Source organism: Tachyglossus aculeatus, chromosome 17, assembly GCF_015852505.1.
Source record: "Tachyglossus aculeatus isolate mTacAcu1 chromosome 17, mTacAcu1.pri, whole genome shotgun sequence".
Lineage (NCBI taxonomy): Eukaryota > Metazoa > Chordata > Mammalia > Monotremata > Tachyglossidae > Tachyglossus > Tachyglossus aculeatus.
The window spans coordinates 42530900-42557818 of record NC_052082.1 but is presented as its reverse complement, the minus strand read 5'-3'; the positions used below and the strand labels follow the sequence as shown (position 1 = coordinate 42557818).

Below are 26919 nucleotides of genomic sequence, written 5' to 3'. Positions count from 1 at the left end.
AAGTGCTATGTGCCAAAAACTGTACTAAATGCTAGGATAACTACAAGATAATCAGGTTGTGCACAGTCCCTGTCCCACGTGGAGCTCAAGTATGAGGGAGTAGGATTTCATCCCCATTTTACAAATGAGGAAACTGAAGCACAGAGGAGTTAAGTCCTCTAGACCGGAAGCTTGTTGTGGGCAGGCAAGGTGCCTACCAACTCTGTTATATTGTAATAATAATAATAATAATAATAATAATGATGTTGGTATTTGTTAAGCGCTTACTATGTGCAAAGCACCGTTCTAAGTGCTGGGGAGGATACGAGCTGATCAGGTTGTCCCATGGGGGGCTCACAGTCTTAATCCCCATTTTACAGATGAGGTCACTGAGGCTCAGAGAAGTGAAGTGACTTCCCCGAGGTCACACGGCTGACAGTTGGCGGCGCCGGGATTTGAACCCATGACCTCTGACTCCCAAGCGCGGGCTCTTTCCACTGAGCCGTCACGCTGCTTCTCTACCCCAAGGGCTTAGTACGGTGCTGTGCACACAGTAAGCGCTCAAATTCATCTGTAAAATGGGGATGAGGACTGTGAGACCCCCATGGGACAACCTGATCACCTTGTATCCCCCACAGCGCTTAGAACAGTGCTTAGCAGCGTGGCTCAGTGGAAAGAGCCCGGGCTCTGGAGTCAGAGGTCATGGGTTCAAATCCCGGCGCCGCCAACTGTCAGCTGTGTGACCTCGGGGAAGTCACTTCACTTCTCTGAGCCTCAGTGACCTCATCTGTAAAATGGGGATTAAGACTGTGAGCCCCCCGTGGGACAACCTGATCACCTTGTATCGCTCCCAGCACTTAGAACAGTGCTTAGCAGCGTGGCTCAGTGGAAAGAGCCCGGGCTTTGGAGTCAGAGGTCATGGGTTCAAATCCCGGCTCTGCCGATGGTCAGCTGGGTGACTTTGGGCAAGCCACTTCACTTCTCTGAGCCTCAGTTCCCTCATCTGTAAAATGGGGATTAAGACTGTGAGCCCCCCGTGGGACAACCCGATCACCTTGTAACCTCCCCAGCGCTTAGAACAGTGCTTGGCACATAGTAAGCGCTTAATAAATGCCGTCATCATCATTATTATTATCAGCACATAGTAAGCGCTTAACAAATACCATTATTATCATTTCCAACTTGTACTTCCCAAGCGCTTAGTACAGTGCTCTGCACACAGTAAACGCTCAATAAATACGATTTAAGGAATGAATGCAATACGATTGATTCATTAAGTGACTTCCCCAAGGTCACAAAGCGGGCCGAGCGGGGATTCGAACCCAGGTCTTTCAACTCCCAAGCCTGGGCTCTTTCCACTAAGGCCCGCTACTTCCCAGTCCTTCCTCTTTTTCCTTTCCTTGCCCTTCCTGGGTTAACTAAATGTTTAAGACAAAACCTAAGCCCAACTCAGTGCCGTCTATTATTTGGCGGGCTGAAACCGAAAATACTGAATGCTGCTGTCCCAAACCACCTTCATCACCATCTGTGGTATTTATTGAGCGCCTGCTGTGTGCAGAGCACTATAGTAAGCGCTTGGAAGAGCACAATTCAACACATCCCCTGCCCACAACGAGCCTACAGGCTACGTGGCTCAGTGGAAAGAGCCCGGGCTTTGGAGTCAGAGGTCACGGGTTCAAATCCCGGCTCTGCCAATTGTCAGCTGGGTGACTTTGGGCAAGTCACTTCACTTCTCTGGGCCTCAGTGACCTCATCTGTAAAATGGGGATTAAGACTGTGAGCTCCCGTTGGGACAACCTGATCACCTTGTATCCTCCCCAGCGCTTCACTTCTCTGGGCCTCAGTTCCCTCATCTGTCAAATGGGGATGAAGACGGTGAGCCCCCCCGTGAGACAACCTGATCACCTTGTAACCTCCCCAGCGCTTAGAACAGTGCTTTGCACATAGTAAGCGCTTAATAAATGCCATTATTATTTTATTATTATTTTTTTTTACAGTCTAGAGACGGAGACAGACATGAATATCAATAAATAATTCTCCAGTTCTGAGAACCAGAATTGTCAACTCCCAATTTCACCCCCCATTAACTTACACTCTGTCATTAGGAAGAATGAACTTCATCATCATCATCAATCGTATTTACTGAGCGCTTACTGTGTGCGGAGCACTGTACTAAGCGCTTGGGAAGGACAAGTTGGCAACATATAGAGACAGTCCCTACCCAACAGTGGGCTCGCAGTCTAAACAACTTCATCCTTCCATAAGAAGCAGTGTGGCCTAGTGGAAAGAGCCTGGGCTCGGGAGTCCGAGGTCATGGGTTCTAATTCCGCCCCTGCCACTTGTCAGCTGTGGGACTTTGGGCAAGTCACTTCACTTCTCTGTATATATGTATATACATATGTATATATGTATATATTGTATATATGGTTGTACATATTTATTACTCTATTTATTTATTTATTTTACTTGTACATTTCTATCCTATTTATTTTATTTTGTTCGTATGTTTTGTTCTGTTCTCTGTCTCCCCCTTTTAGACTGTGAGCCCACTGTTGGGTAGGGACTGTCTCTATGTGTTGCCAATTTGTACTTCCCAAGTGCTTAGTACAGTGCTGTGCACATAGTAAGCGCTCAATAAATACGATCGATTGATTCTCTGGGCCTCAGTCACGTCGTTTGTAAAATGGGGGTGAAGCCTGCGAGCCCCACTGTGGGACACTCTGATGACCTTGTATCTACCCGAGCACTTAGGACATAGCACTTGGTACATAGTAAGCGCTTGACAAATGCCATTTAGAATCATTATTATTGTTATTCTAGCTCAGAAGGAACTGCCCTTTGAGTTGCTATACGCCAACTCGAACTGGGAGGGAGGCTTCAAGAAAGCGTTAACTTTTAAGGAAACGTTTGGAGAGACTTTTAAGAGCTTTCCTTCCCTTCTCCCTCCCACACACCACTTTTGTGGAATGGCGAAGTGACGCAGTTGGAGCTAAAAGAGGAAAGCCTGAAAGACCACTTTGGCGTTCACCAATTCCATTGTATTTTCTCAATCTTTCCTGTCAGCCTGTCTTTTCAACCCCCCCGTGACTCATGAGCCTGCCTCCCGGGTGGCTTTGTCTGAGGAAGGGTGCAGTTCTTATTTTAGTAAGATTTCTTCCTGGGCACATCAACTGGAAACTCCCCTCAGAATTTCTTTTCCGCGCGGAGCTCCGGCGGGAGCCCGAAGGGTCCCGTGATCTAAAAAGTTTTCCGTTGTCTTTAGCCCGTTGCCATTCCCGGCCTCTCTCCCGGGGGTCAGACTGGGAAAATAATACCGTGAAGCAGCGTGGTTCAGTGGAAAGAGCCCGGGCTTGGGAGTCAGAGGCTCTCATACCGCCTCTTCCACTTCCACTTATCAGCTGTATATATGTTTGTACATATTTATTACTCTATTTATTTATCTATTCATTTTACTTGTACATATCTATTCTATTTATTTTATTGTGTTAGTATGTTTGGTTTTGTTCTCTGTCTCCCCCTTCTAGACTGTGAGCCCACTGTTGGGTAGGGACTGTCTCTATATGTCGCCAAATTGTACTTCCCAAGCGCTTAGTACAGTGCTCTGCACACAGTAAGCGCTCAATCAGTACGATTGATGATGATGATGATGATCAGCTGCGTGACTTTGGGCAAGTCACAACTTCTCTGTGCTCCCTCGTCTGGAAAATGGGGATTAAGACTGTGAGCCCCAGGGGGGACAACCTGATCACCTTGTCTCTCCCCCAGCGCTTAGAACAGTGCTTGGCACATAGTCAGCGCATAACAAATACCAAAGTTATCAGCGCTTAGAACAGTGCTTTGCATATAGTAAGCGCTTAATTTTTAATGGCTTAATAAATGCCATTAAAAATTAAGCGCTTAGAACAGTGCTTGGCACATAGTCAGCGCATAACAAATACCAAAGTTATCAGCGCTTAGAACAGTGCTTTGCATATAGTAAGCGCTTAATTTTTAATGGCTTAATAAATGCCATTAAAAAAAACAAAAAAGATCAACTTCTGCATCTCCCAGTTTGGAGAATCTAGTATTTCAGTTAGTCAATTAGGAAAAGAATAAGAGCAACTTCTGCATCTCCCAGCTTGGAGAATCTGGTGTTTCAGTCAGTCGATCATATTTCTTGAGCACTCGCAGTGTGCAGAGCACTGTAGTAAGCGCTTGGGAAAGTACAATAGAATAATGTTAACAGACATGTTCCCTGTATCTGCTCCAGGGTTGTGGAACAACAGTGTCTCTCGACCCTGGAAGATGTTTTTAGACTGTGAGCCCACTGTTGGGTAGGGACTGTCTCTATATGTTGCCAATTTGTACTTCCCAAGCGCTTAGTACAGTGCTCTGCACACAGTAAGCGCTCAATAAATACGATTGATTGATTGATTGATCTTACCTCCTTCCCTTCCCCACAGCACCTGTATATGTGTATATGTTTGTACATGTTTATTACTCTATTTAAGCACTCTATTTAAGCACTCAGTAAGCGCTCAATAAATACGATTGATGATGGTGATGATGTTGTGGGGAGACAGTGTTGTGTAGTCAATCCAGTGTGAAAGTTTTGAAGCCAGGAACTTAAAAGGGCTCCAATCCGAACTTCAGTCTTCCCATAAGAGAACTACGCAGGAGATGCCTTTTGGACGGAAAGGTGATTTGACCAAAAATCCAATTTGCCCGTCATGGCAAGTTTGGATGAAAAAAGACAATTTGGGAGTGGCTGTTAAGACACACTCTAATTGTGCAAAAACTGTTGGATCGCCACAAGCTGAACTTCTGTTTATTTGTGGCTCAGAGGGAAAGTAACAGCCTAGAAAGGCTGGAGGCCTAGGTTCTAATCCCCTCTCTGGTATGAGAGTTAAAAAAAGATTGTAAATACCCAGGAGAGTCTAGAATAGATCACCTAAGAGTGCTGAGATCAAATTTTCCCCCCTTTTAGACTGTGAGCCCACTGTTGGGTAGGGACTGTCTCTATATGTTGCCAACTTGGACTTCCCAAGCGCTTAGTACAGTGCTCTGCACACAGTAATCGCTCAATAAATACGATTGATTGATTAAAAGGTGGTAGTGTTTCCTAAATGTCTTGTGGCACTTAATAGTCATTATTGAGTGCTTAGTATGCAGAGGGTCTGAACTTAAGCATATAATAATAATATCAATCAATCAATCGTATTTATTGAGCGCTTACTGTGTGCAGAGCACTGTACTAAGCGCTTGGGAAGTACAAGTTGGTAACACATAGAGACAGTCCCTACCCAACAGTGGGCTCACAGTCTAGAAGGGATAATAATAGTGTTTGTTATGTGCTCACTGTTTGCCAGGCACCGTACTAAGCGCTGGGGTGGATACAAGCAGATCAGGTTGGACACGGCCCCTGTCCCCCCCATGGGGCTCACAGCCTCGATCCCCATTTTCCAGATGAGGTAACTGAGGCACAGAGAAGCCAAGCGCTCCATAAATACGATTGAACGTGGACAGAGCCCAGGCTTTGGAGTCAGAGATCATGGGTTCAAATCCCGGCTCCACCGCTTGTCATCTGTGTGACTTTGGGCAAGTCACTTAACTTCTCCCTACCTCAGTTCCTTCATCCGTAAAATGGGGATTAAAGACTGTGAGTCCCCCGTGGGACGGCCTGATCATCTTGTCCCCTTTTAGACTGTGAACCCACTGTTGGGTAGGGACTGTCTCTATATGTGGCCAACTTGTACTTCCCAAGCGCTTAGTACAGTGCTCTGCACACAGTAAGCGCTCAATAAATACGATTGATTGATTGATTGACTGAATGAATGAATGACTTGCCCAAGGTCACACAGCAGGCAGGTGGCGGAGCCGGAATTAGAACCCATGACCTCCTGACACCCAAGCCCGTGGCCATGCTGCTTCTCTGTTATACTCGCACTTAGGAGAATATAATGGAATTAGTAAACGTGATGGACCGACTGTTTGCCCGCCTCAGATTGTAAACTCCTTTAAGGCAGGGACTGTGATTACCGATTCTTCGCATTGTACTCTCCGCGCGCTTAGTAAAGTGCTCTGTACGTCGTAAGCAGTCGATATCACTGCCTGATTGAAATGTGGGGGCAAGGACCTTGTTGGGAGCTTCTTTATGTTTTGTAGAGTGTCAACTCCCGGAGTAAAAGGTGCGTTAGGAAAACGTTTACATTTTATTGCTCATTCTGTAGCATTCCCTCTTGGTCCCTAGCGAAAGTAGAACCGTCTTCACTCTTCCAAAGTGTTGGGAGAGTGTGACTTGGTGCATTTGACACGGTTAGTTTGGCACAGAAATCCTCGGTGAAGGTCTGTATAAATCAGGCAGCCCTTCAACTCTGGCATCTGATCATTTTTGCCACACATCATCAATCGTATTTATTGAGCGCTTACTATGTGCAGAGCACTGTACTAAGCGCTTGGGAAGTACAAATTGGCAACATATAGAGACAGTCCCTACCCAACAGTGGGCTCACAGTCTAAAAGTCTAAAACACATGTTCCGTATCCTAAATTGCTACAGGCTTATATCATAAGCCTCTCTTCCATCATCATCATAATAATAATGGTATTTATTACGCGCTTACTATGTGCAAAGCACTGTTCTAAGCACTGGGGAGGTTACAAGGTGATCAGGTTGTCCCACGGGGGGCTCACAGTCTTCATCCCCATTTTACAGATGAGGGAACTGAGGCCCAGAGAAGTTAAGTGACTTGCCTAAAGTCACACAGCTGACGGTGGAGCCGGGATTTGAACCCATGACCTCTGACTCCAAAGCCCGGGCTCCTTCCACTGAGCCACGCTGCTTCCCATCGTGGTCTCGGGTGGCGGGGGACGGGTGGCAAAATGTTGTCAAAGCCCTGTTTGTGGTGCTACAACAAATCCTTTCCTCTGAGTTGGGGTTTTTTGTTGTTGTTGTTGTTGTTTTGGAACCACTTGTAATGTCATCAACTATCCTTGACCCTGCTCTTGATTGCAGCCTGGTAAAAAGCACTGTGTCAGAGTGCGTAGATTATGTTCCAACCGGGCTGCCGAAATGTTTCCGCAGAGCTCCTTGTCCTGTCTTCCTTCCCCCAGGGGTAAATGTTGTGTCTAGGTGATATGGAGATTCCTTTCATTGGAATTTGGAGTGATTGTAGATAATAATAATAATGATGATGGCATTTATTAAGCGCTTACTGTGTGCAAATCACTGTTCTAAGGGCTGGGGAGGTTACAAGGTGATCAGGTTGTCCCTCGGGGGGCTCACAGTCTTCATCCCCATTTTACAGATGAGGGAACTGAGGCCCAGAGAAGTGAAGTGACTTGCCCAAAGTCACACAGCCGACAATGGGCGGAGCCAGGATTTGAATCCATGACCTCTGACTCCAAAGCCCGGGCTCTTTCCACTGAGCCACGCTGCTTCTCTAGGAGGTGCTTCTCTGTAGATGCTGGGCATCCCGGCACCTACCACCGTGCAGGGCTGCAGTGATCCCATAATCCTTTCGGCCTGTCTGCTGCTCTTAAGGAACTTGTCCCTATATTAAAGATGCTTTTCTCTTGGATTATACTGTGCCCCTCTCCGGGGAGTCGAGGCTTACAAAAGACTAAGTCGCAAAAATCTCAAATCCTCAAAAATCTCCAGTGGCTATCAGTCAACCTACACATCAGGCAGAAACTCCTCACCCTGGGCTTCCAGGCTGTCCATCCCCTCGCCCCCTCCTACCTCACCTCCCTTCTCTCCTTGTCCAGCCCAGCCCGCACCCTCCGCTCCTCCGCCGCTGATCTCCTCACCGTACCTCGTTCTCGCCTGTCCCGCCGTCGACCCCCAGCCCATGTCCTCCCCCGGGCCCGGAATGCCCTCCCTCTGCCCATCTGCCAAGCTAGCTCTCTTCCTTCCTTCAAAGCCCTACTGAGAGGTCACCTCCTCCCAGAGGCCTTCCCAGACTGAGCCCCCTTTTTCCTCTCCTCCTCTCCATCCCCACTGCCCTACCTCCTTCCCCTCCCCACGGCACCTTTATATACGTTCATCCAGATTTATTACTCTATTTTACTTGTACATATTTACTATTCCATTTGTTAATGATAGACTGTGAGCCCACTGTGGGGTAGGGACTGTCTCTATATGTTGCCAACTTGTACTTCCCAAGCGCTTAGTACAGTGCTCTGCACACAGTAAGCGCTCAATAACTACGATTGATTGATTGATCTAGCTTTAATTCTATTTGTTCCGACAACACCTGTCCACGTGTTTTGTCCTGTTGTCTGTCTCCCCCTTCTAGACTGTGAGCCCGTTGTTGGGTAGGGACCGTCTCTGTATGTTGCCGACTTGTACTTCCCAAGCGCTTAGTACAGTGCTCTGCACACAGTAAGCGCTCAATAAATACGATTGATTGATTGATTGATTGATTATAAGCCCGTTGTTGGGTAGGGACCGTCTCTAGATGTTGCCGACTTGTACTTCCCAAGTGCTTAGGACAGTGCTCTGCACACAGTAAGCGCTCAATAAATACGACTGAACGAACAACTGCGCGGAAGAAGGGAATGGTAAACCACCGCCGCGTTTCTGCTAAGAAAGCTCTATGGGAACACTACCGTGAGCGATTGCAGATGGAGTTGGGGTGTTCTGGGAGAGACGCGTCCGCGGAGTCGCTACGGGTCGGAGGCGACTCCACGGCGCAAGACGAGACAAGTATCTGAAGTCGTAGTTGAGGGATGAAAGCAGAGGTGATTCCAAATTAATCGGGAGAGCCCTCCTAGGGGAGATACGATTCCAGGGAGGCTTTGAAGGTAGGGAGAGCCGTCATCTGTCAGATTTGAAAGGAGAAGTTAGGGAGAGCCGTCATCTGTCAGATTTGAAAGGAGAAGTTAGGGAGAGCCGTCATCTGTCAGATTTGAAAGGAGAAGTTAGGGAGAGCCGTCATCTGTCAGATTTGAAAGGAGAAGTTAGGGAGAGCCGTCATCTGTCAGATTTGAAAGAAGTTAGGGAGAGCCATCATCTGTCAGATTTGAAAGAAGTTAGGGAGAGCCGTCGTCTGTCAGATTTGAAAGGAGAAGTTTGGGAGAGCCGTCATCTGTCAGATTTGAAAGGAGAAGAGTTCGGGGGTGGGAGAGACGAGAACGAGACACGGAGGTTTCGAGAGGACTGAAGTGTGAGAGCTAAGGTGTAATCCGAAAAGAGTGGAAAAGTAGGAGGGGGCGAAGCAACTGAATGCCTTGAAGGCGACGGTCAGGAGTTTCTGCCATCTAGACGTAAATTATCGAAGCCGTTTCCTGAAAAGTGGATCCCTACTAGTTAGCAAATATACCTTACTGAACTTCGTTGTGTGCTCAATAAATAATCCTGAATGAAGAAATCTGTGACAGCAGGCTGCTAAATTCGAGCTCTTCTGTAGAGGATCACAGCTGACTGAGGAGTCTTTGAAACAGCGTGGCTCAGTGGTAACAAGCCCGGGCTTTGGAGTCGGAGGTCGTGGGTTCAAATCCCTGCTCCGCCCGTTGTCAGCTGTGGGACTTTGGGCAAGTCACTTAACCAATCAATCAATCAATCGTATTTATTGAGCGCTTACTGTGTGCAGAACACTGTACTAAGCGCTTGGGAAGTCCAAGTTGGCAACATATAGAGACGGTCCCTACCCAACAGTGGGCTCACAGTCTAAAAGACTTCTCGGAGCTTCAGTTTCCTCGTCTGTAAAATGGGGATTAAGGCTTTGAGCCCCCCGTGGGACAACCTGATCACCTTGTAACCTCCCCAGCGCTTAGAACAGTGCTTTGCACATAGTAAGCGCTTAATAAATGCCATCGGAGGCCTTCCCAGACTGAGCCCCTTCCTTCCTCTCCCCCTCTCCATCCCCCCCATCTTACCTCCTTCTCTTCCCCACAGCACCTGTATATATGGATATATGTTTGTACATATTTATTCCTCTATTTATTTATTTCTTTATTTTACTTGTCCATATCTATTCTATTTATTTTATTTTGTTAGTATGTTTGGTTTTGTTCTCTGTCTCCCCCTTTTAGACCGTGAGCCCACTGTTGGGTAGGGACCGTCTCTACATGTTGCCAACTTGGACTTCCCAAGCGCTTAGTACAGTGCTCTGCACACAGTAAGCGCTCAATAAATACGATTGATTGATTGATTGATTGATTGATCGTCGTTATTATTAGACAAGTGAAAGTGCCAGTTGCCGTGACTGCTGACCCGAAATTTCCAGGCCTTCCTTCCTTCATTCAATCGTATTTATTGAGCGCTTACTGTGTGCGGAGCACTGGACTAAGGGCCTTCGCCAAGGGCACAGCAAAAAAACCAGTGCCACATTGCTGAGGGTACAGGCTTCCGGGAGCCGGGGGATCCATCGGTTTCTCATCTCACCTGCTCCAGCTGTTCCCACCATTACTCCTTCCTTCCCTCTCTCTTCAGAGACGGCCCGGGGTAAAAAGATGGAGACGCAGTGGATATACATATATACAGGATATACGCCTGTATATATGTTTGTACATATTTATTACTCTATTTATTTATTTTACTTGCACATATCTATTCTATTTATTTTATTTTGTTAGTATGTTTGGTTTTGTTCTCCGTCTCCCCCTTTTAGACTGTGAGCCCACTGTTGGGTAGGGACTGTCTCTATATGTCGCCAATTTGTACTTCCCAAGCGCTTAGTCCAGTGCTCTGCACATAGTAAGCACTCAATAAATACGATTGATGATGATGATGAAACCCAGGGAGTAAGCAGCCTGGCACAGTGGGAAAGCTGTGGCCCTGGAAATCGGAGGTCCCAGGTTCTGGTCCCAAGCTCTGCCACCCGTCTACAGGGTGGCCCTGGGCAAGCCACTTAACCTCCCCATCTGTAAAATGGGGATAATAATACCCCAACTCCACTTTGGAGGGAGGCTGTGGGGAGCAAATGAAAGTAACTAATGTCAAGTGCTTCGCCGGTGAAAGCGCCAGATGGAAACTTGAGAAGCAACGTGGTCTAGTGGCTAGAGCAGGGGCACAGGAGTCAGAAGGCCCTGGTTCTAATCCCGGCCCTGCCACTCGTCTTCTGTGTGTGGCCTTGGGCAAGCCGCTTCACTTCTCCGGGCCTCGGTTACCTCATCTGTAAAATGGGGATTAAGACTGTGAGCCCCATGTGGGACGTGGACTGTGGCCAACTATATTAGCTTGTACCCTCCAGCAGTTAATACAGTGCCTGGCACGTAGTAAGCACTTAACAAACACCATTTAAAAACGTGTAGGGGTTGTACAGCGGGGGAGCCCTTCTTTAGCAATCCATTAGCCTTCCCAGACTGAGCCCCTTCCTTCCTCTCCCCCTCGTCCCCCTCTCCATCCCCCCATCTTACCTCCTTCCCTGCCCCACAGCACCTGTATATACGTATATATGTTTGTACATATTTTTTACTCTATTTATTTATTTATTTTATTTGTACATATCTATTCTATTTATTTTATTTTGTTAGTATGTTTGGTTTTGTTCTCTGTCTCCCCCTTTTAGACTGTGAGCCCACCGTTGGGTAGGGACTGTCTCTATATGTTGCCAATTTGTACTTCCCAAGCGCTTAGTACAGTGCTCTGCACATAGTAAGCACTCAATAAATACGATTGATGATGATGATGATTAGCTGTTCCTAAAGATACGGTCTCCCCCACCTCTAGACTGTAAGCTCATCGCGGACAGGAAACGTATCTACCATATGCCATTATTATTATTATTATTATCATTATCTACCAAGTAACTCTGTTGTGCTGTACTCTCCCAAGGTCGGACAGCACAACAACAGAGTTCGAATCCCACCTCTGCCACTTGCCTGCTGTGTGGCCTCTGACAAGTCATTTAACCGCCCCGTGCCTCCGTTACCTCGTCTGTAAAATGGGGGCTGAGACTGTGAGCCCTTGTGGGACATGGACTGTGTCCAGTCTGATTAGCTCGTATCTCCTCCGGCACTTAGTACAGTAAGAGCTCAGTAAATACCCCCGATTGATGACCTCACCGTCACCTTTGAGGTTTTTCTACACTTGTGTGGCCCAGGGGTAGGAAGCCATCTGGGACACTGGCCAAAAACTTACTTTTGCAAGGTGGGTAAGTGTGGTTCCGAGTTAACATTGCCCTGAGCATCACGGATGTTCTCTCTCTGCCTCTCAGCGGTCTCCTCTGGCACCTAATTAAAAATGATGGCATTTGTTAAGCGCTTACTATGTGCCGAGCACTGTTCTAAGTGCTGGGGGGGATACAAGGTGATCAAGTCGTCCCACTTGGGGCTCACAGTCTTAATCCCCATTTTACAGATGAGGGAACTGAGGCTCAGAGAAGTTAAGTGACTCGCCCGAGGTCACACAGCAGACATGTGGTGGAGCCGGGATTCGAACTCATGACCCCTGACTCCAAAGCCTGGGCTCTTTCCACTGAGCCACGCTGCTCCTCTTAAAAAAAAAAGTGCTTACTATGTGTAAAGCACTGTTCTAAGCGCTGGGGGGATACAGTGTGATCAAGTTGTCCCACGTAGGGCTCACAGTCTTAATCCCCATTTTTACAGATGAGGTAACTGAGGCTCAGAGAAGTGAAGTGACTCGCCCAAGGTCACACAGCAGACTTGTGGCGGAGTCGGGATTCGAACCCACGACCTCTGACTCCAAAGCCCGTGCTCTTCCCCCTGAGCCACGCTGCTTCTCTAAAGCACGGGAAATTAAAGCACGGGAAAGGGAAATGCCAGGCCCTAGACCCTTTCCGGAGTCAACGGAAATGGTGTTTGCTTTCCCACTTGAGCCTTTTTGTAAGGCGGCCTCCCCACCTCCTCTTAGTAAGGAAGGTCAGAAAAATAAGCGACTTCCTGGGAGACTGTCAAGGAGCAATCAAATCACCTCTCCTCCAGTGTAACGACCTTGCCGAGTCATTGTGCTAGCCTCCCATCAGGGTTGGCCCACAGCCCACGTTTTTACTTCTTGGCAATAAGGTGGCAACCGTTGGTGATGTTTTCACTTAGCATACGTGCTTGAACAGGGCTGCAATTTGGCCAATGCGTGTATTTTTATTTTACGGGTATTTATGCCCTCACTGTGTGCCAAGCTCCATACCAAGCGCTGGGGGAGATACAGGCTGATCAGGTCGGACCCAGTCGGCTCACCGTCTTTTACGGGCCACCGAGGGACGGAAAAGTGAAGTGACTTGTCAGTCAATCAATCAATCGTATTTATTGAGCGCTCACTGTGTGCAGAGCACTGTACGAAGCGCTTGGGAAGTCCAAGTTGGCAGCATCTAGAGACGGTCCCTACCCAACAGCGGGCTCACGGTCTAGAAGGGGGAGACGGACGACAAAACAAAAAACATATTCCCTGTTTCCAGGCCCACGCTGTTCCCACCACCCCCTCACTACTTCCGCACCCACCTCCCACACCTACTTCCACGGAGAAGCAGCGTGGCTCGGTGGAAAGGGGTCACGGGTTCGAATGCCGACTCTGCCACGTGTCTGCTGTGGGACCTCGGGCAAGTCACTTCTCTGTGCCTCAGTTACCGCATCTGGAAAACGGGGATTAAGACTGTGAGCCCCCACTGTGGGACAACCTGATCGCCTTGTATCCTCCCCAGTGCTTAGGACGGTGCTCCGCACATAGTAAGCACTTAACAAATGCCATCGTTATTACCCCTAAATCTGGTAAGGTTTACAAAGCGGTCCTAACCACCGCAGAGCTGGGAATTCTTAGGCAGAGCATGCTGAGAGAGAGAAAGATGATGGCCCGGGCTCTTTCCGCGAGGCCACGCTGTATTGACGTACCGCACTTAAACTGGACAGTTAGCAGACTTCGGTTCACCCAAGACGACATGCAAATAATTGTAAACCGTTTGGCAGAATCAGTCAGTCCATCGTATCGAACTCCTACTGTGCGAGGAACACTGTGGAGAAGCGGCGTGGCTCAGTGGAAAGAGCCCAGGCTTTGGAGTCAGAGCTCATGGGTTCAAATCCCGGCTCCGCCAACTACCAGCTGGGTGACTTTGGGCAAGTCACCTCACTTCTCTGTGCCTCAGGTCCCTCATCTGTAAAATGGGGATTAAGACCGTGAGCCCCGCGTGGGACAACCTGATCACCTTGTATCCCTTAGTATGTTTGGTTTTGTTCTCCGTCTCCCCCTTTTAGACTGTGAGCCCACTGTTGGGTAGGGACTGTCTCTAGACGTTGCCAACTTGGACTTCCCAAGCGCTTAGTACAGTGCTCTGCACACAGTACGCGCTCAATAAGTACGATTGATGATGATGATATCCCCCCAGCGCTTAGAACAGTGCTTTTCATATAGTAAGCGCTTAACAAATACCATTATTATTATTATTTTTACTAAGCGCTGAGGAGAGTGCAATGGAACAGAATTGGTAGACACGTTCCCTGCCCACAAGGAGCTTTCAGTCTAGAGGGGCCAGCCAGGCGTGACGGGCTGACGATAAGTCTAAAATGGAGGTGATGGACGGCCAACGATTTGCCTTGGCAGCACAAAAGTGAGAAACGTCACACAGTCCTACAGCCCGGGGAAGCCACTGACACAGTGACAGACGAGGAGGTCGAAAAGTGACCAACAAGGGAGAGTGTCGGTGGGGCGGCAGTATGGGCTCCCACCCCCGTAGAGGAACTGTAATGCCGCCCCGCTTTACCTTCAGTTGTTAGGCCTAGACACCACGTTGGCCTCCTTGGGCGGTTCCTAAAAGCACCATTTATGGGCCACGTTCAACAACAAAGTAAATCTCCTAGTATCGAAACGCCCCTCTAGACTGTAAGCTGGTTGTGGGGCAGGGAACACGTCTGTTATATTGTTATATTGTACTCTTCCAAGCGCTTAGTTCAGTCTCTGCACACAGTAAGCGCTCAATAAAAGCGTTTGAACGAACGAATGGGTGGGATGTGAGTAGAGAATGGAGGACAGCACGATGCCTGAACAGCTGCTGCAGGGTGAACTGAAAGGGGACAATTGAGAACGAGGAGAACAGAGGAAATGCTTTAGAGGAGCATCGTAGCAGAAACCCAAGTTTGCTTTCGCTGTAATTAAGAAAGGAGGAGCTCTTTTTGAGTAGAGACTCTGTAAGGATCACAAGACCGGGAATCAAATAGCCAACACAGTGTCGCAAGAAACAGTCTTTGTGTACGCGCAACGCGATCGGTACTCTGGGTTTCTCATCGGCCCTCTCGGTAACACACACATACGCCCACTGGTTATTTTAAACGTCATTAGCCCTGTCTCTGAGTACAAAGAACAAATACCCAACCAGAATTTTAAGATCAATGATCCTTTTCAATGTTGCTTTTAAAACGTAATACCTGGTTAGGGTCCTCAAAGGCCTTAATCTGGAAACCGTTCTGTTGGGTTACTTTAGGAAGAAATTTAGGACTTTATGAAGACCTAATGAGCTGCGTGTTCCAGTGGAAGGAACGCGGGCTCGGGAGGCAGAAGGACCCAGGCTCAAATCCCGGCTCCACCACTTGTCTGCTGCGTGACCTTGGACCAGACTGAGCCCCTTCCTTCCTCTCCCCCTCGTCCCCCTCTCCATCCCCCCCATCTTACCTCCTTCCCTTCCCCACAGCACCTGTATATATGGATATATGTTTGTACATATTTATTACTTTATTTATTTATTTATTTATTTATTTATTTATTTTACTTGTACATATCTATTCTATTTATTTTATTTTGTTAGTATGTTTGGTTTTGTTCTCTGTCTCCCCCTTTTAGACTGTGAGCCCACTGTTGGGTAGGGACTGTCTCTATACGTTGCCAATTTGTACTTCCCAAGCGCTCAGTACAGTGCTCTGCACACAGTAAGCGCTCAATAAATACGATTGATGATGATGATGATGATGATGACCAGTCACTTTACTACTCTGGGACTCGGTTACTTCATCTGTAAAATGGGGTTTAAGACTGTGAGCCCCTTGTGGGACATGGACTGTGTCCAACCTGATTGGCTTGTCTACGCCGGTGCTTAGTGCAATACCTGGCACGCGGTAAACGCTATACAAATACCATTAAAAATTATGATGAAGTCACTAGGGTTGGGAAAGACTAAGGTGAAAACAAGAAGAACCTGTTGGTCCCAAAGAGGTGCTGCGTTCCGAACAGCTCTGGATACTGCATTACTCCCTTCTTTGGGGTCAAAGGCCTTTTCTTCCCAGTCTTAGGCAACTTACCCAGAAGAGAGAGAAGCCAATTAATAGGGAAAGAAAGTATGGTGGGGAAGGAGGGATTGAATGAACTTCCAGGAGATATTTCTTAGCCTTCCCAGACTGAGCCCCTTCCTTCCTCTCCCTCTCGTCCCCCTCTCCATCCCCCCATCTTACCTCCTTCCCTTCCCCACAGCACCTGTATATATGTTTGTACATATTTATTACTCTATTTATTTTACTTGTACATATCTATTCTATTTATTTTATTTTGTTAGTATGTTTGGTTCTATTCTGTGTCTCCCCCTTTTGGACTGTGAGCCCACTGTTGGGTAGGGACTGTCTCTATATGTTGCCAACTTGGACTTCCCAAGTGCTTAGTACAGTGCTCTGGATACAGTAAGTGCTCAATAAATACGATTGATTGATTAGCCAAAAAAAAAAATGTGACCGTGTTCACTAATTCTGTTGCATTATACTCTCCCATGCTCTTAGGACAGTGCTCTTAGTAAGCGCTCAGTACATGCTTTGTTTTGTTGTCTGTCTCCCCCTTCTAGACTGTGAGCCCGGTGTTGGGGAGGGGCCGTCTGTATATGTTACCGACTTGTACTTCCCAAGCGCTTAGTACGGTGCTCTGCGCACGGTAAGCGCTCAATAAACGCGATTGAATGAATGACTAAATACCACTGATCCGGTGATTCATCCATATGCAAAGAAAGGGAAGCACAGATTGATGTGGTGCCTGGATCATCATCATCCTCATCATCCATCGTATTTATTGAGCGCTTACTGTGTGCAGAGCACTGTACTAAGCGCTTGGGAAGTCCAAGTTGGCAACATATAGAGACGGTCCCTACCCAGCAGTGGGCTCACAGTGTTCCCTCATCTGTAAAACGGACATTAAGACCGTGGGCCCCCCGTGGGACAACCCCCAGCGCTTAGAACAGTGCTTGGCACAGAGTGAGCGCTTACCAAATACCGTCACTATTATTTTGTCTGCCTCACTGCTGATTCACGGTGTGAACCCCGGTCCCAGGAATTCCCGTGGCCTTCCACGTCCCTTGCCAATAAAGCAGGCGACACGCGTTAGTCAGAGGGCGAGCACTTGGAATGAAAGGTGGTGCGGAAACCTAAGGTGGCTTTATTACCCTAGCTTTACCTCCCGTGTGGTTTTTTTTGTTTGTTACCGAGCTTGTCCGAACACGTCTTTAATATTTCCCCATTCATCGTTCCCTAAAAGGAGCAAACTACGCGACTGAGTGTCTTTGTCCCAGTTCCTTGAAGGGTGGCTGATGTGACACTACTGGGGACCCCCCACCACAGATTTCTGCTTTGATCGATGAAGTCGGTCCAATTAAAAAGGATTTCCTGCCACAAAAAAGAGATGATTCGGCAGTCCGGCCAGAAGGGAAGTACCCCGAGCAAACTTAATAATAATAATAATAATAATAAGGTTGGTATTTGTTAAGCGCTTCCTATCATCATCATCATCAATCGTATTTATTGAGCGCTTGCTATGTGCAGAGCACTGGACTAAGCGCTTGGGAAGTACAAATTGGCAACGTATAGAGACAGTCCCTACCCGACAGTGGGCTCACAGTCTAAAAGGGGGAGACGGAGAACAAAACCAAACATACTAACAAAATAAAATAAATAGAATAGATAGGTACAAATAAAATAAATAAATAGAGTAATAAATATGTACAAACATATATACATATATACAGGTGCTGTGGGGAAGGGAAGGAGGTAAGATGGCAAAGCACTGTTCTAAGCGCTGGGGGGAATACAAGGAGATGAGGTTGTCCCATGTGGGGCTCGCAGTCTTAATCCCCATTTTACAGATGAGGGAACTGAGGCCCAGAGAAGTGAAGTGACTTGCCCAAGGTCAAACAGCAGACATGTGGGGGAGGTGGGACTTAAGCGACTTACTTGCTGTTGCTCCTTGTCTTCTTCTTCTAATAATAATAATAATGGTATTTGTTAAGTGCCTACTATGTGCCAAGCACTGTTCTGCGTGCTGGGGCAGCTACAAGAGAAGCAGCGTGGCTCGGTTGAAGGAGCCCGGGCTTGGGAGTCAGAGGTCGTGGGTTCTAATTCCGGCTCCGCCGCTTGTCAGCCGTGTGAATTTGGGCAAGCCGCTTCACTTCTCTGGGCCTCAGTTACCCCTCAGCGTGGCTCAGTGGAAAGAGCCCGGGCTTTGGAGTCAGAGGTCATGGGTTCGAATCCCGGCTCCGCCACATGTCTGCTGTGTGACCTTGGGCAAGTCACTTAACTTCTCTGATCCTCAGTTACCTCATCTGTAAAATGGGGATGAAGACTGTGAGCCCCGTGTGGGACAACCTGATCACCTTGTATCCCCCCCAGCGCTTAGAACAGTGCTTTGCACATAGTAAGCGCTTAACAAATGCCATTATTATTATTATTATTATTATTATTATTATTATTAGGGGGTTGAAGACTGTGAGCCCCATGTGGGACAACCTGATTACCTTGTATCCCCCCCAGCGCTTAGAACAGTGTTTGGCACATGGTAGGCGCTTAACAAATGCCATCATTATTATTACAAGGTGATCAGGTTGTCCCATGTGGGGCTCACAGTCTTAGTCCCTGTTTTACAGATGAGGTAACTGAGGCACAGAGAAGTTAAGTGACTTGCCCAACATAACACAGCTGACAAGTGCATGGCTCAGTGGAAAGAGCCCGGGCTTTGGAGTCAGAGGTCGGGGGTTTGAATCCCGGCTCCGCCACAAGTCTGCTGTGTGACTTTGGGCAAGTCACTTAACTTCTCTGAGCCTCAGCTACCTCATCTGTAAAATGGGGATTAAGACTGTGAGCCCTCTGTGGGGCAACCTGATCACCTTGTATCCCCCCAGCGCTTAGAACAGTGCTTTGCACATAGTAAGCGCTTAACAAATGCCATTATTATTATTATTATTATTATGGGGGTGAAGACTGTGAGCCCCACGTGGGACAACCTGATTACCTTGTATCCCCCCCAGTGCTTAGAACAGTGCTTTGCACATAGTAAGCGCTTAACAAATGCCATCATTATTATTATTAAGTGGCAGTCATCCGCCTTTCTCCTCTACCGTGTACGCTCCCAAGCGCTTAATACAGTGCTCTGCAGCAGTGAGCGCTCAATAGATGGATCAGACGTCTCGGTTCGGGGCCTTTTTTTGTACCTAACATCGACAATGCCCCTCCCTTTCCAACCATTTGACAATTGTCATCAAATACGAGGTGCTCTGACCGTACTTCTGTTGCTTTGGGTGTCTCCCACTCCTTGCTTCCGCGTCAATTCTCTCCCCCTTTTAGACTGTGAGCCCACTGTTGGGTAGGGACTGTCTCTATATGTTGCCAACTTGCGCTTAGTACAGTGCTCTGCACACAGTAAGCGCTCAATAAATACAATTGATGATGATGATGTGATATGTAGTGGTCCTTTGTCCTTAAAGAAGATGCTGCCGACCGTGAAACTGCCCCTCGGGTGCGTATGTCTGAGTTGCCGAAAAGGCCCGTGAGGAGGCCAGGGTCCTGGCTATGTTGTGAGTTCCCAAAGGCTTCCCCTTGTCATGGTGCTGTAGTAGCACAGCCTACCATGCTTTCCTCCTAGACTTTAAGAGGCAGCATGGTGTAGTGGACAGAGCTGGGGCCTGGGAATCAGAAGGTCATGGGTTCTAATCCCATCTCCACCACTTCCCTGCTGTGCGGCCCCGGGCAAGTCACTTTGCTTCTCTGGGCCTCAGTTACCTCATCTGTAAACTGGGGATTGAGACTAGGAGCCCCACATGGGATAAGCGCTTAGTACAGTGCAAGCGCTTAGTACAGTGCTCTGCACACAGTAAGCGCTCAATAAATATGACTGATGATAGGGACTATGTCCAACCCGATTTGCATGCCAGTGCTTAATAAGCGCCTGATGCATTGAAGGGCTTAACAAATACCACAATTATTATTATTATAATTATCAGACTTTAAGCTCATTGCCTTCGAGACTGTAAGCTCGTTGCGGGCAGGGCAAGTCACCGTTTATTGTTGGACTTTCCCCAACACTTAGAACAGTGCTCTGCACACAGTAAGTGCTCAATAAATACCACTGATCATCTCAAGAGCCTTAGGCAGCCTCTGGTCAGAGAAGCGCTCCTTTTTTGATTATCCTGTGCTATGGGGTCTTTCTGAGGCCGTAAACTCCCAGTTTTCAGCTGGGACGCAACATCTCTCAAGGCTTTTATTGTCCTCTCCCAAGCACTAGTCTAGTGCTCTTTTTTTTTTAAACTCTATTTATTTATTTAATTTATTTGTACATATCTATTCTATTTATTTTATTTTGTTAGTATGTTTGGTTTTGTTCTCTGTCTCCCCCTTTTAGACTGTGAGCCCACTGTTGGGTAGGGACTGTCTCTATATGTTGCCAATCTGTACTTCCCAAGCGCTTAGTACAGTGCTCTGCACATAGTAAGCGCTCAATAAATACGATTGATGATGATGATGATGCGCTGCACACAGTAAGCTCAATAAATATGATTGATTGACTGTGCCCATAAGATATTTCTGGCCTCCTTGCATTCAGTTGTCCCCACTTCAGCTGTTCAGCAGCTGTTTGGACTTTCTGCCGTCCTCGCGTGCCCCAAATGCCATATTCACCTTAATGCAGCTTTCCTGGATTCATGCATTCATTCAGTCGTATTTATTGAGCGCTTACTGTGTGCAGAGCCCTGTACTAAGCGCTTGGGAAGTCCACGTTGGCAACATATAGAGCCGGTCCCTACCCAACAGTAGGCTCACAGTCTAGAAGGATGGATGGATGGATCTCCTCTACTGATATTACATCCCGGCAAAGTTAGGGACTATTGATATTTTCTGTTTTCGGGTCGGTAGGAGGGCTGGACTAGATTTCAGGGGCCCTGGCTCGTGGTCCATGGTCATTTCAAGTCCTATAACTCTGTTTTTTTGCCTTGTTCAGCGGAAAACTCAAGGAAAATGGCAGAGAGACCCCTGCTTTCCCTTCCCTGAGGTTCAGATTTTACGTTGCCGACTTGTACTTCCCAAGTGCTTAGTACAGTGCTCTGCAATAAATGCGATTGAATGAATGAATGAATGAATGAATGGATATTTGTACCACAGCAGGAGGTACTTGGGTTGTCTTTCTTCCATTTGGGCCATAGTAATAATAATAACAATGATTGGGCTATTTGTTAAGCGCTTACTATGTGCCAAGCACTGTAATAGTAATAATAATTATGGTATTTGTTAAGCACTTACTATGTGCCATGCGCGTTTTAAGCGCTGGGGTAGATACAAGGTAATCAGGTCGTCCCACGTGAGGCTCACAGTCTTAATCCCCATTTTACAGATAAGGTAAGTGAGGCACAGAGAGGTTAAGTGGCTTGCCCAAGGTCACCCAGCAGACGATTGGCAGAGGCAGGATTAGAACCCACGTCCTGCCCATGGTCTTTCCACTAAGCCGCACTGTAGGTACAAGATAAGCAGGTCCACAGGAGGCTCACAGTCTAAATAGTAGGTAGCAGTAGGGACTGTGTCCAGCCTGATTTGCTTGTATCTGCCCCAGAGCTTAGTAGAGTGCCGGGCACATAGTAAGTGCTTAAAAAATAAAAAAAAAATTAAAATTGTGGAATTTTTAAGCTTAAATGCAATAATAATAATAGTCATTATTATTATTATTCTACGAGCCATATAAATATGATTTCTTCTTGAGTAAGCAGTGAACACATCTTTTAGGAATATAGGAAGATGTGTCACTTAGCTATTTTGAATATTCTTGAAAATACATTTGCAGGGAGCAGGGCTGCTTCCGACTTTTTCTTACTTTAAAAGGTTTGAGTTGGCCTTTTGGCAGGGCTTTTTCCCTCCAGAGTGTTCAAAATCTGACTGCCTCTTCCCCAAAGCTCTGATTTTTTGGATCCCCTACCCATGTGTAGGTGTGTTTTTTCTGGTTTCTCTCTCTGTGCTCTCTAGGACATTTAGTAAGACCAGAACTGATCTTTCGCAGCGCATCTCATTCCCATTCCATTCAGGACCATGCACTCACTGAGTGATTTTTGCATTCTGGACCTTGGATTCAGAACCGCCTATTGGAATATGCTTTAAAAAAATAAAGATGACTGAATATGCATTTTTTTTTGTCTGGGAGAATTCCAGTATTTCCCCTCCCATTTACTTCTGGCTGTGTGTGTTTCTCTTGTGCGCTCTCTCACTCTCCCCCCCCCATCCTCCAAAACCAGTTGTATAGGTTTAAATTCTTCTGAATATGCCAGTTATCAGCAATATTTATAGAATTTTTCCAACTTTCTCTGGGTCTGTTCCTTAAATCCCTTCCATACGGAAGCAACATGGCCTAGTGGTTCGAACACGAGCCTGGAAGTGAGAAGGATCTGGGTTCTAATCCCAGTTCTGCCTCTTGTCTGCCCTGGGACCTTGGTAAGTCACGTAACTTCTCTGGGCCTCATCTGTAAAACGGGTATTAAGTCTGTGAGCCCTACGCGGGTCAGACAGAGACTGTGTCCAACCTGATTAACTTGTATCTATCTCAGCGCTTAGTACAGTATCTGGCACATAGTAAGCGCTTAACAAATGCCATAAAAAAAACGTAAACAACCGTACACGTGTGCATACGTAAATAAAACAGAACTTGAAAGTGAAGTCCCGTAAGCCCTTTCGTCTTTCTGGTGCTCGGAGAGACTTTTAATTTCTCAAAATCTACCAAATTCATTCATTCAATCGTATTTATTGAGCGCTTACTGTGCAGAGCACTGTACTAAGCGCTTGCGAAGTCCAAGTTACCAAATGAGGGGGCTTTTTCCAGCTGTTTGGGATGTGAGGATTTGAGGGTTTTCGACTGCAAATTTAATCTCCTCGTCTTGGCTCTTGTATTTTGCAGCTCTGAAGATTGCGGTCGTAGATATCTACCACTCCAGGTTAAAGGAAAGGCAGAGGCGGAAAAAGTAAGTTCGCCCAGTAAACCCTCATTTACCATCACCGACATTTAGACTGAGTCGGGTGCTTCAGAAAATAGTTGAAATATCCCCCAAATTTAAGGCCAGTTGCACAGTGGGGGCCTGAAATACCAGATTCATTTGTTCATTCATTCAGTCAATTGTATTTGAGTGCTCACTGTGTGCCAAACACTGTACTAAGTGCTTGGGGGAGTACAATATAACAATAGCATAGCTCCGTGAGGTCGGGGACGGTCCCTGGCCCCATCTTGTCACCGACCTCTCGCCCCCGTCCTGTCTCTGGCCTGGAACACCCTCCCGCCTCATATCCGACAGACAGTTACTCTCTTCAAAGCCATATTTGTTTATTTATTTTACTTGTACATATCTATTCTATTTATTTTATTTTGTTCGTATGTTTGGTTTTGTTCTCTGTCTCCCCCTTTTAGACTGTGAGCCCACTGTTGGGTAGGGACTGTCTCTAGATGTTGCCAATCTGTACTTCCCAAGCGCTTAGTACAGTGCTCTGCACATAGTAAGCGCTCAATAAATACGATTGCTGATGATGATATTGAAGGCGCATCTCCTCCAAGAGGCCTTCCCTGACTAAGCCCTCCTTTCCTCTTCTCCCTCCTGCATCACACTGCTTTGCTCCCTTTATTCATCATCCCCCCCAGCCCCAAAGCACTTCCGTCCATAGCTGTAATTTATTTATGTATATTAATGTCTGTCTCCCCTTCTAGACAGTAAGCTCGTTGTGGGCAAGGAGTGTGTCCGTTTATTGTTATATTACACGGTCTCAAGCGCTTAGTACAGTGCTCTGCCCACAGTAAGCGCTCAATAAATGCGATTGACCGATCGACTGACTCCTATTTGGGTACACTTGGCTGGTGGTTTAACCTTTCTGCACCTCCATGTGTTCATCTGTTTAGAGTTAATAGTTCCTTTCTCCAATTTACTCCCTCCTTGTCTCACGGTAATGCCCCGATGACAAGAGATAATAACGAGAGAGTGCTCTGGGCTTCTCTGGGAAGAAAAGCGCAGGATATAGTTTGAAGACTCGTACGGTATTGACAGACTTTTATATGGGGCCCTTTTACTCAGTACTCCAGAGAAATTGAAAAAGTAGCTGATAAATTCCTCCTCGGGAATTTTTCCAACAGGCCAGAGAAATGGGGAATAGGGAAATCGGCCATAGGCTTGCGATACGGAGCCTCACCTTGCAAGCCAGGAACAAGCCTTTTAGGGTGGATGAGAGGAGCTTCAGCTAAAGGGCCCTTGTTACAGCTAAGGTGTATTTATATTCATTTTCTGGGCAAACACAAGACAGTGAGCCCATTATTGGGTAGGGACTGTCTCTATATGTTGCCAAATTGTACTTCCCAAGCGCTTAGTACAGTGCTCTGCACACAGTAAGCGCTCAATAAATACGATTGATGATGAGTGAGGCTTCAATTATCCTTTCTTCAGAGGCACGATATTCCCTGTGCCTTGTGTGTGTAATAGGAGGAACTTTTACTACAGATGAAGTGACCGGAGGGAGAGTCAAAGAACCCTCAATCCTAAAAAAGGCAGGCCCCGAGCCCTGGAATATTAGGAGGGAATAACAATGATAATAATAACTGTGGTATTGGTTTAGCCCTTACTATGCGCCAAGCATTGACTAAGGGCCAGGGTAATAGTAGTAATCGTGGTATTTAAGCGCTTACTATGTACCAGGCCCTGTTCTAAGCTCTGGGATAGATATGAGATAATCGAGTTGGACACAGTCCCTGTCCCACAAAGGGCTCACACTCTTAATAAGTCGGACACGATCCCTGTACCAAAGTCTAAGCGGGAGGACGAACAGGATATTTATCCCGCTTTTTAAAGAGGAGGAATTGGAGGCACGGAGAAAGTCGCAAGGCTGGCAAGTTACAGAGCCGGAGATTTACTTAGGAGTCCCCCTCTCTCCCAGAACAGGGGAGCGTTTTGGGCGTCTGGCCTCATAGCCGTTCCCCTGCTCGGAAATGTGGGTCTCGCTCCCCTCTGTTCCAGGTGCGATCCAGGGTTCTCTGAATCTGGAGGGTGCAGTAGAAGAATGATGTTTTTAAAAATACTCGACACATCTTTTCCCCCAACATTTTGGATTCGGAAAGGAGTGTAAGCTATATTTTAATCAGAGGCTCAGATAATGACCGTAGCCTTAACGTTGACTTTAACTTCTGACCCCTTAGCAAGCCTTTTTGTGCAGTCGTTTCCGTAGTCATTAAATAGGGGTAATGATGCTTATTTGTAAAGAATTTAGAAGCTTCCTTCAAATGTAAAGTTGTTAATGAGGTATTTGGCTGGGCCCTCCTTAGTTAATAATACTCCCGTCAGGGACTTAAATTAGTGTCACCTGAAGAGTTATTTCAGGTGCATGTTTACAGTTTAGCGGAAGACTCCATAACCCGGCTTGCCTTTGTCTCTATTTGTTGCTGAGGTAACAGAGAAAAATGCATGATCAATGAGTTCATCCCAGATCTGGAGATTCAGAATGCTGGACTCCATTCCTGCCTCGCTAATGAACCCAGAGGATCTCAGAAAAAAGAATTTACTTCTTTTGGCCTGTTTCCTCATTCTCCAAAGAGGTGCTAATGATGAAATGCATAGCTGGACAACGTTACACGCATTATAATAGATGCACTTTGTTGGGGGGTGTGTTTTATTTTAGGATTATAAGAGACCACGGTTTAATCAACCTTCGAAAGTTTCAGAGTAAGTAGTATTTGGTTTTCTTTATTTTGGAGAGGCTGGCAGGCTGTTAAAACTGCTACTGCGCTAGGATCTGCTTGCCAAGTGGCATTAATTTCTGAAATGAAGCTGTTGCGGGGGGAGTTTTAATAGCTAGGTGCTCTGGATGGTAAAACCCTATTCTTGAGGGTTTAACAATAACCTGCCTTTATTGACTTTGGGACGGTAAAAAAGGGCTCACCAGGAATTAGGAAGTGGAGTGGGGGAGGTTGCCATCTAAGCAAGGACCTTTAATATTCTATTTGATAATGTAGATCAAGTCATTATGGTGTAAAAGTTGGACTTACCTTGGGACTTGCTGAAATTTTCTACGGTGGGTGACGATGAACGTGGCTCAGAAGAGGTCCCGGCCCTGCGTGGTTGAGTGAAAAACGATAGTACTGGGAAAGCAGCACTTCTCTCTCCTCTGTAATTTGTTCAGCAAAGGATGATGGGGCTCACCATACTACTGATAAAAGTAAAAAAATAATAATAATAAAAGAGCTGTTCCTTTGCAGACTCGTTCTTCCTCTTTTTTTAAAACTGAGGATCAGAGCGACCCCTTACATTTAAAGGTACTGACGATATCTTGCTGGGAATCCCCAGAGGAACTATAGATAACTTTCCCTTAGATTGCAGCCGAGCCGATACCTGTATCGTGGTTTTTTGGTTTGTTTCTTTGTGTTTTCTAAATGGTATTTGTTAAGCACTTACTATGTGTCAAGCACCGTTCTGAGTGCTAGGATCAATCAATCAATCATATTTATTGAGCCCTTACTGTGTGCAGAGCACTGTACTAAGCGCTTGGGAAGTACAAGTTGACAGCATATAGAGACAGTAAATCAATCAATCAATCGTATTTTTGATCACTTACTGTGTGCAGAGCACTGTACTAAGCGCTTGGGAAGTACAAGTCAGCAACACATAGAGACAGTCCCTACCCAACAGTGGGCTTACAGTCTAAAAGGGGTAGAAAATTTCAGCAAGTCCCAAGGATAGATGTAATTAATCAGATTGGACACAGTCCCTGTCCCACATGGTGTTCAAGGTCTAATTTCAACAACTGGGAAAACAAGACAGTGAGAAGCAGCATGGCC

At 46.6% G+C, this 26919-nt stretch overlaps 1 protein-coding gene across 1 annotated transcript in view; it reads left to right on the top strand.

The window, feature by feature from the left end:
- TADA2A (transcriptional adaptor 2A) overlaps positions 1–26919 on the top strand; it is a 67671-nt gene that overhangs the window by 23628 nt on the left and 17124 nt on the right. Inside the window, exons 8-9 of the mRNA XM_038759218.1 lie at positions 23014–23077; positions 25764–25807. Coding sequence (XP_038615146.1) covers positions 23014–23077; positions 25764–25807 — 108 coding nt within the window. The remainder of the gene's footprint in view (positions 1–23013; positions 23078–25763; positions 25808–26919) is intronic.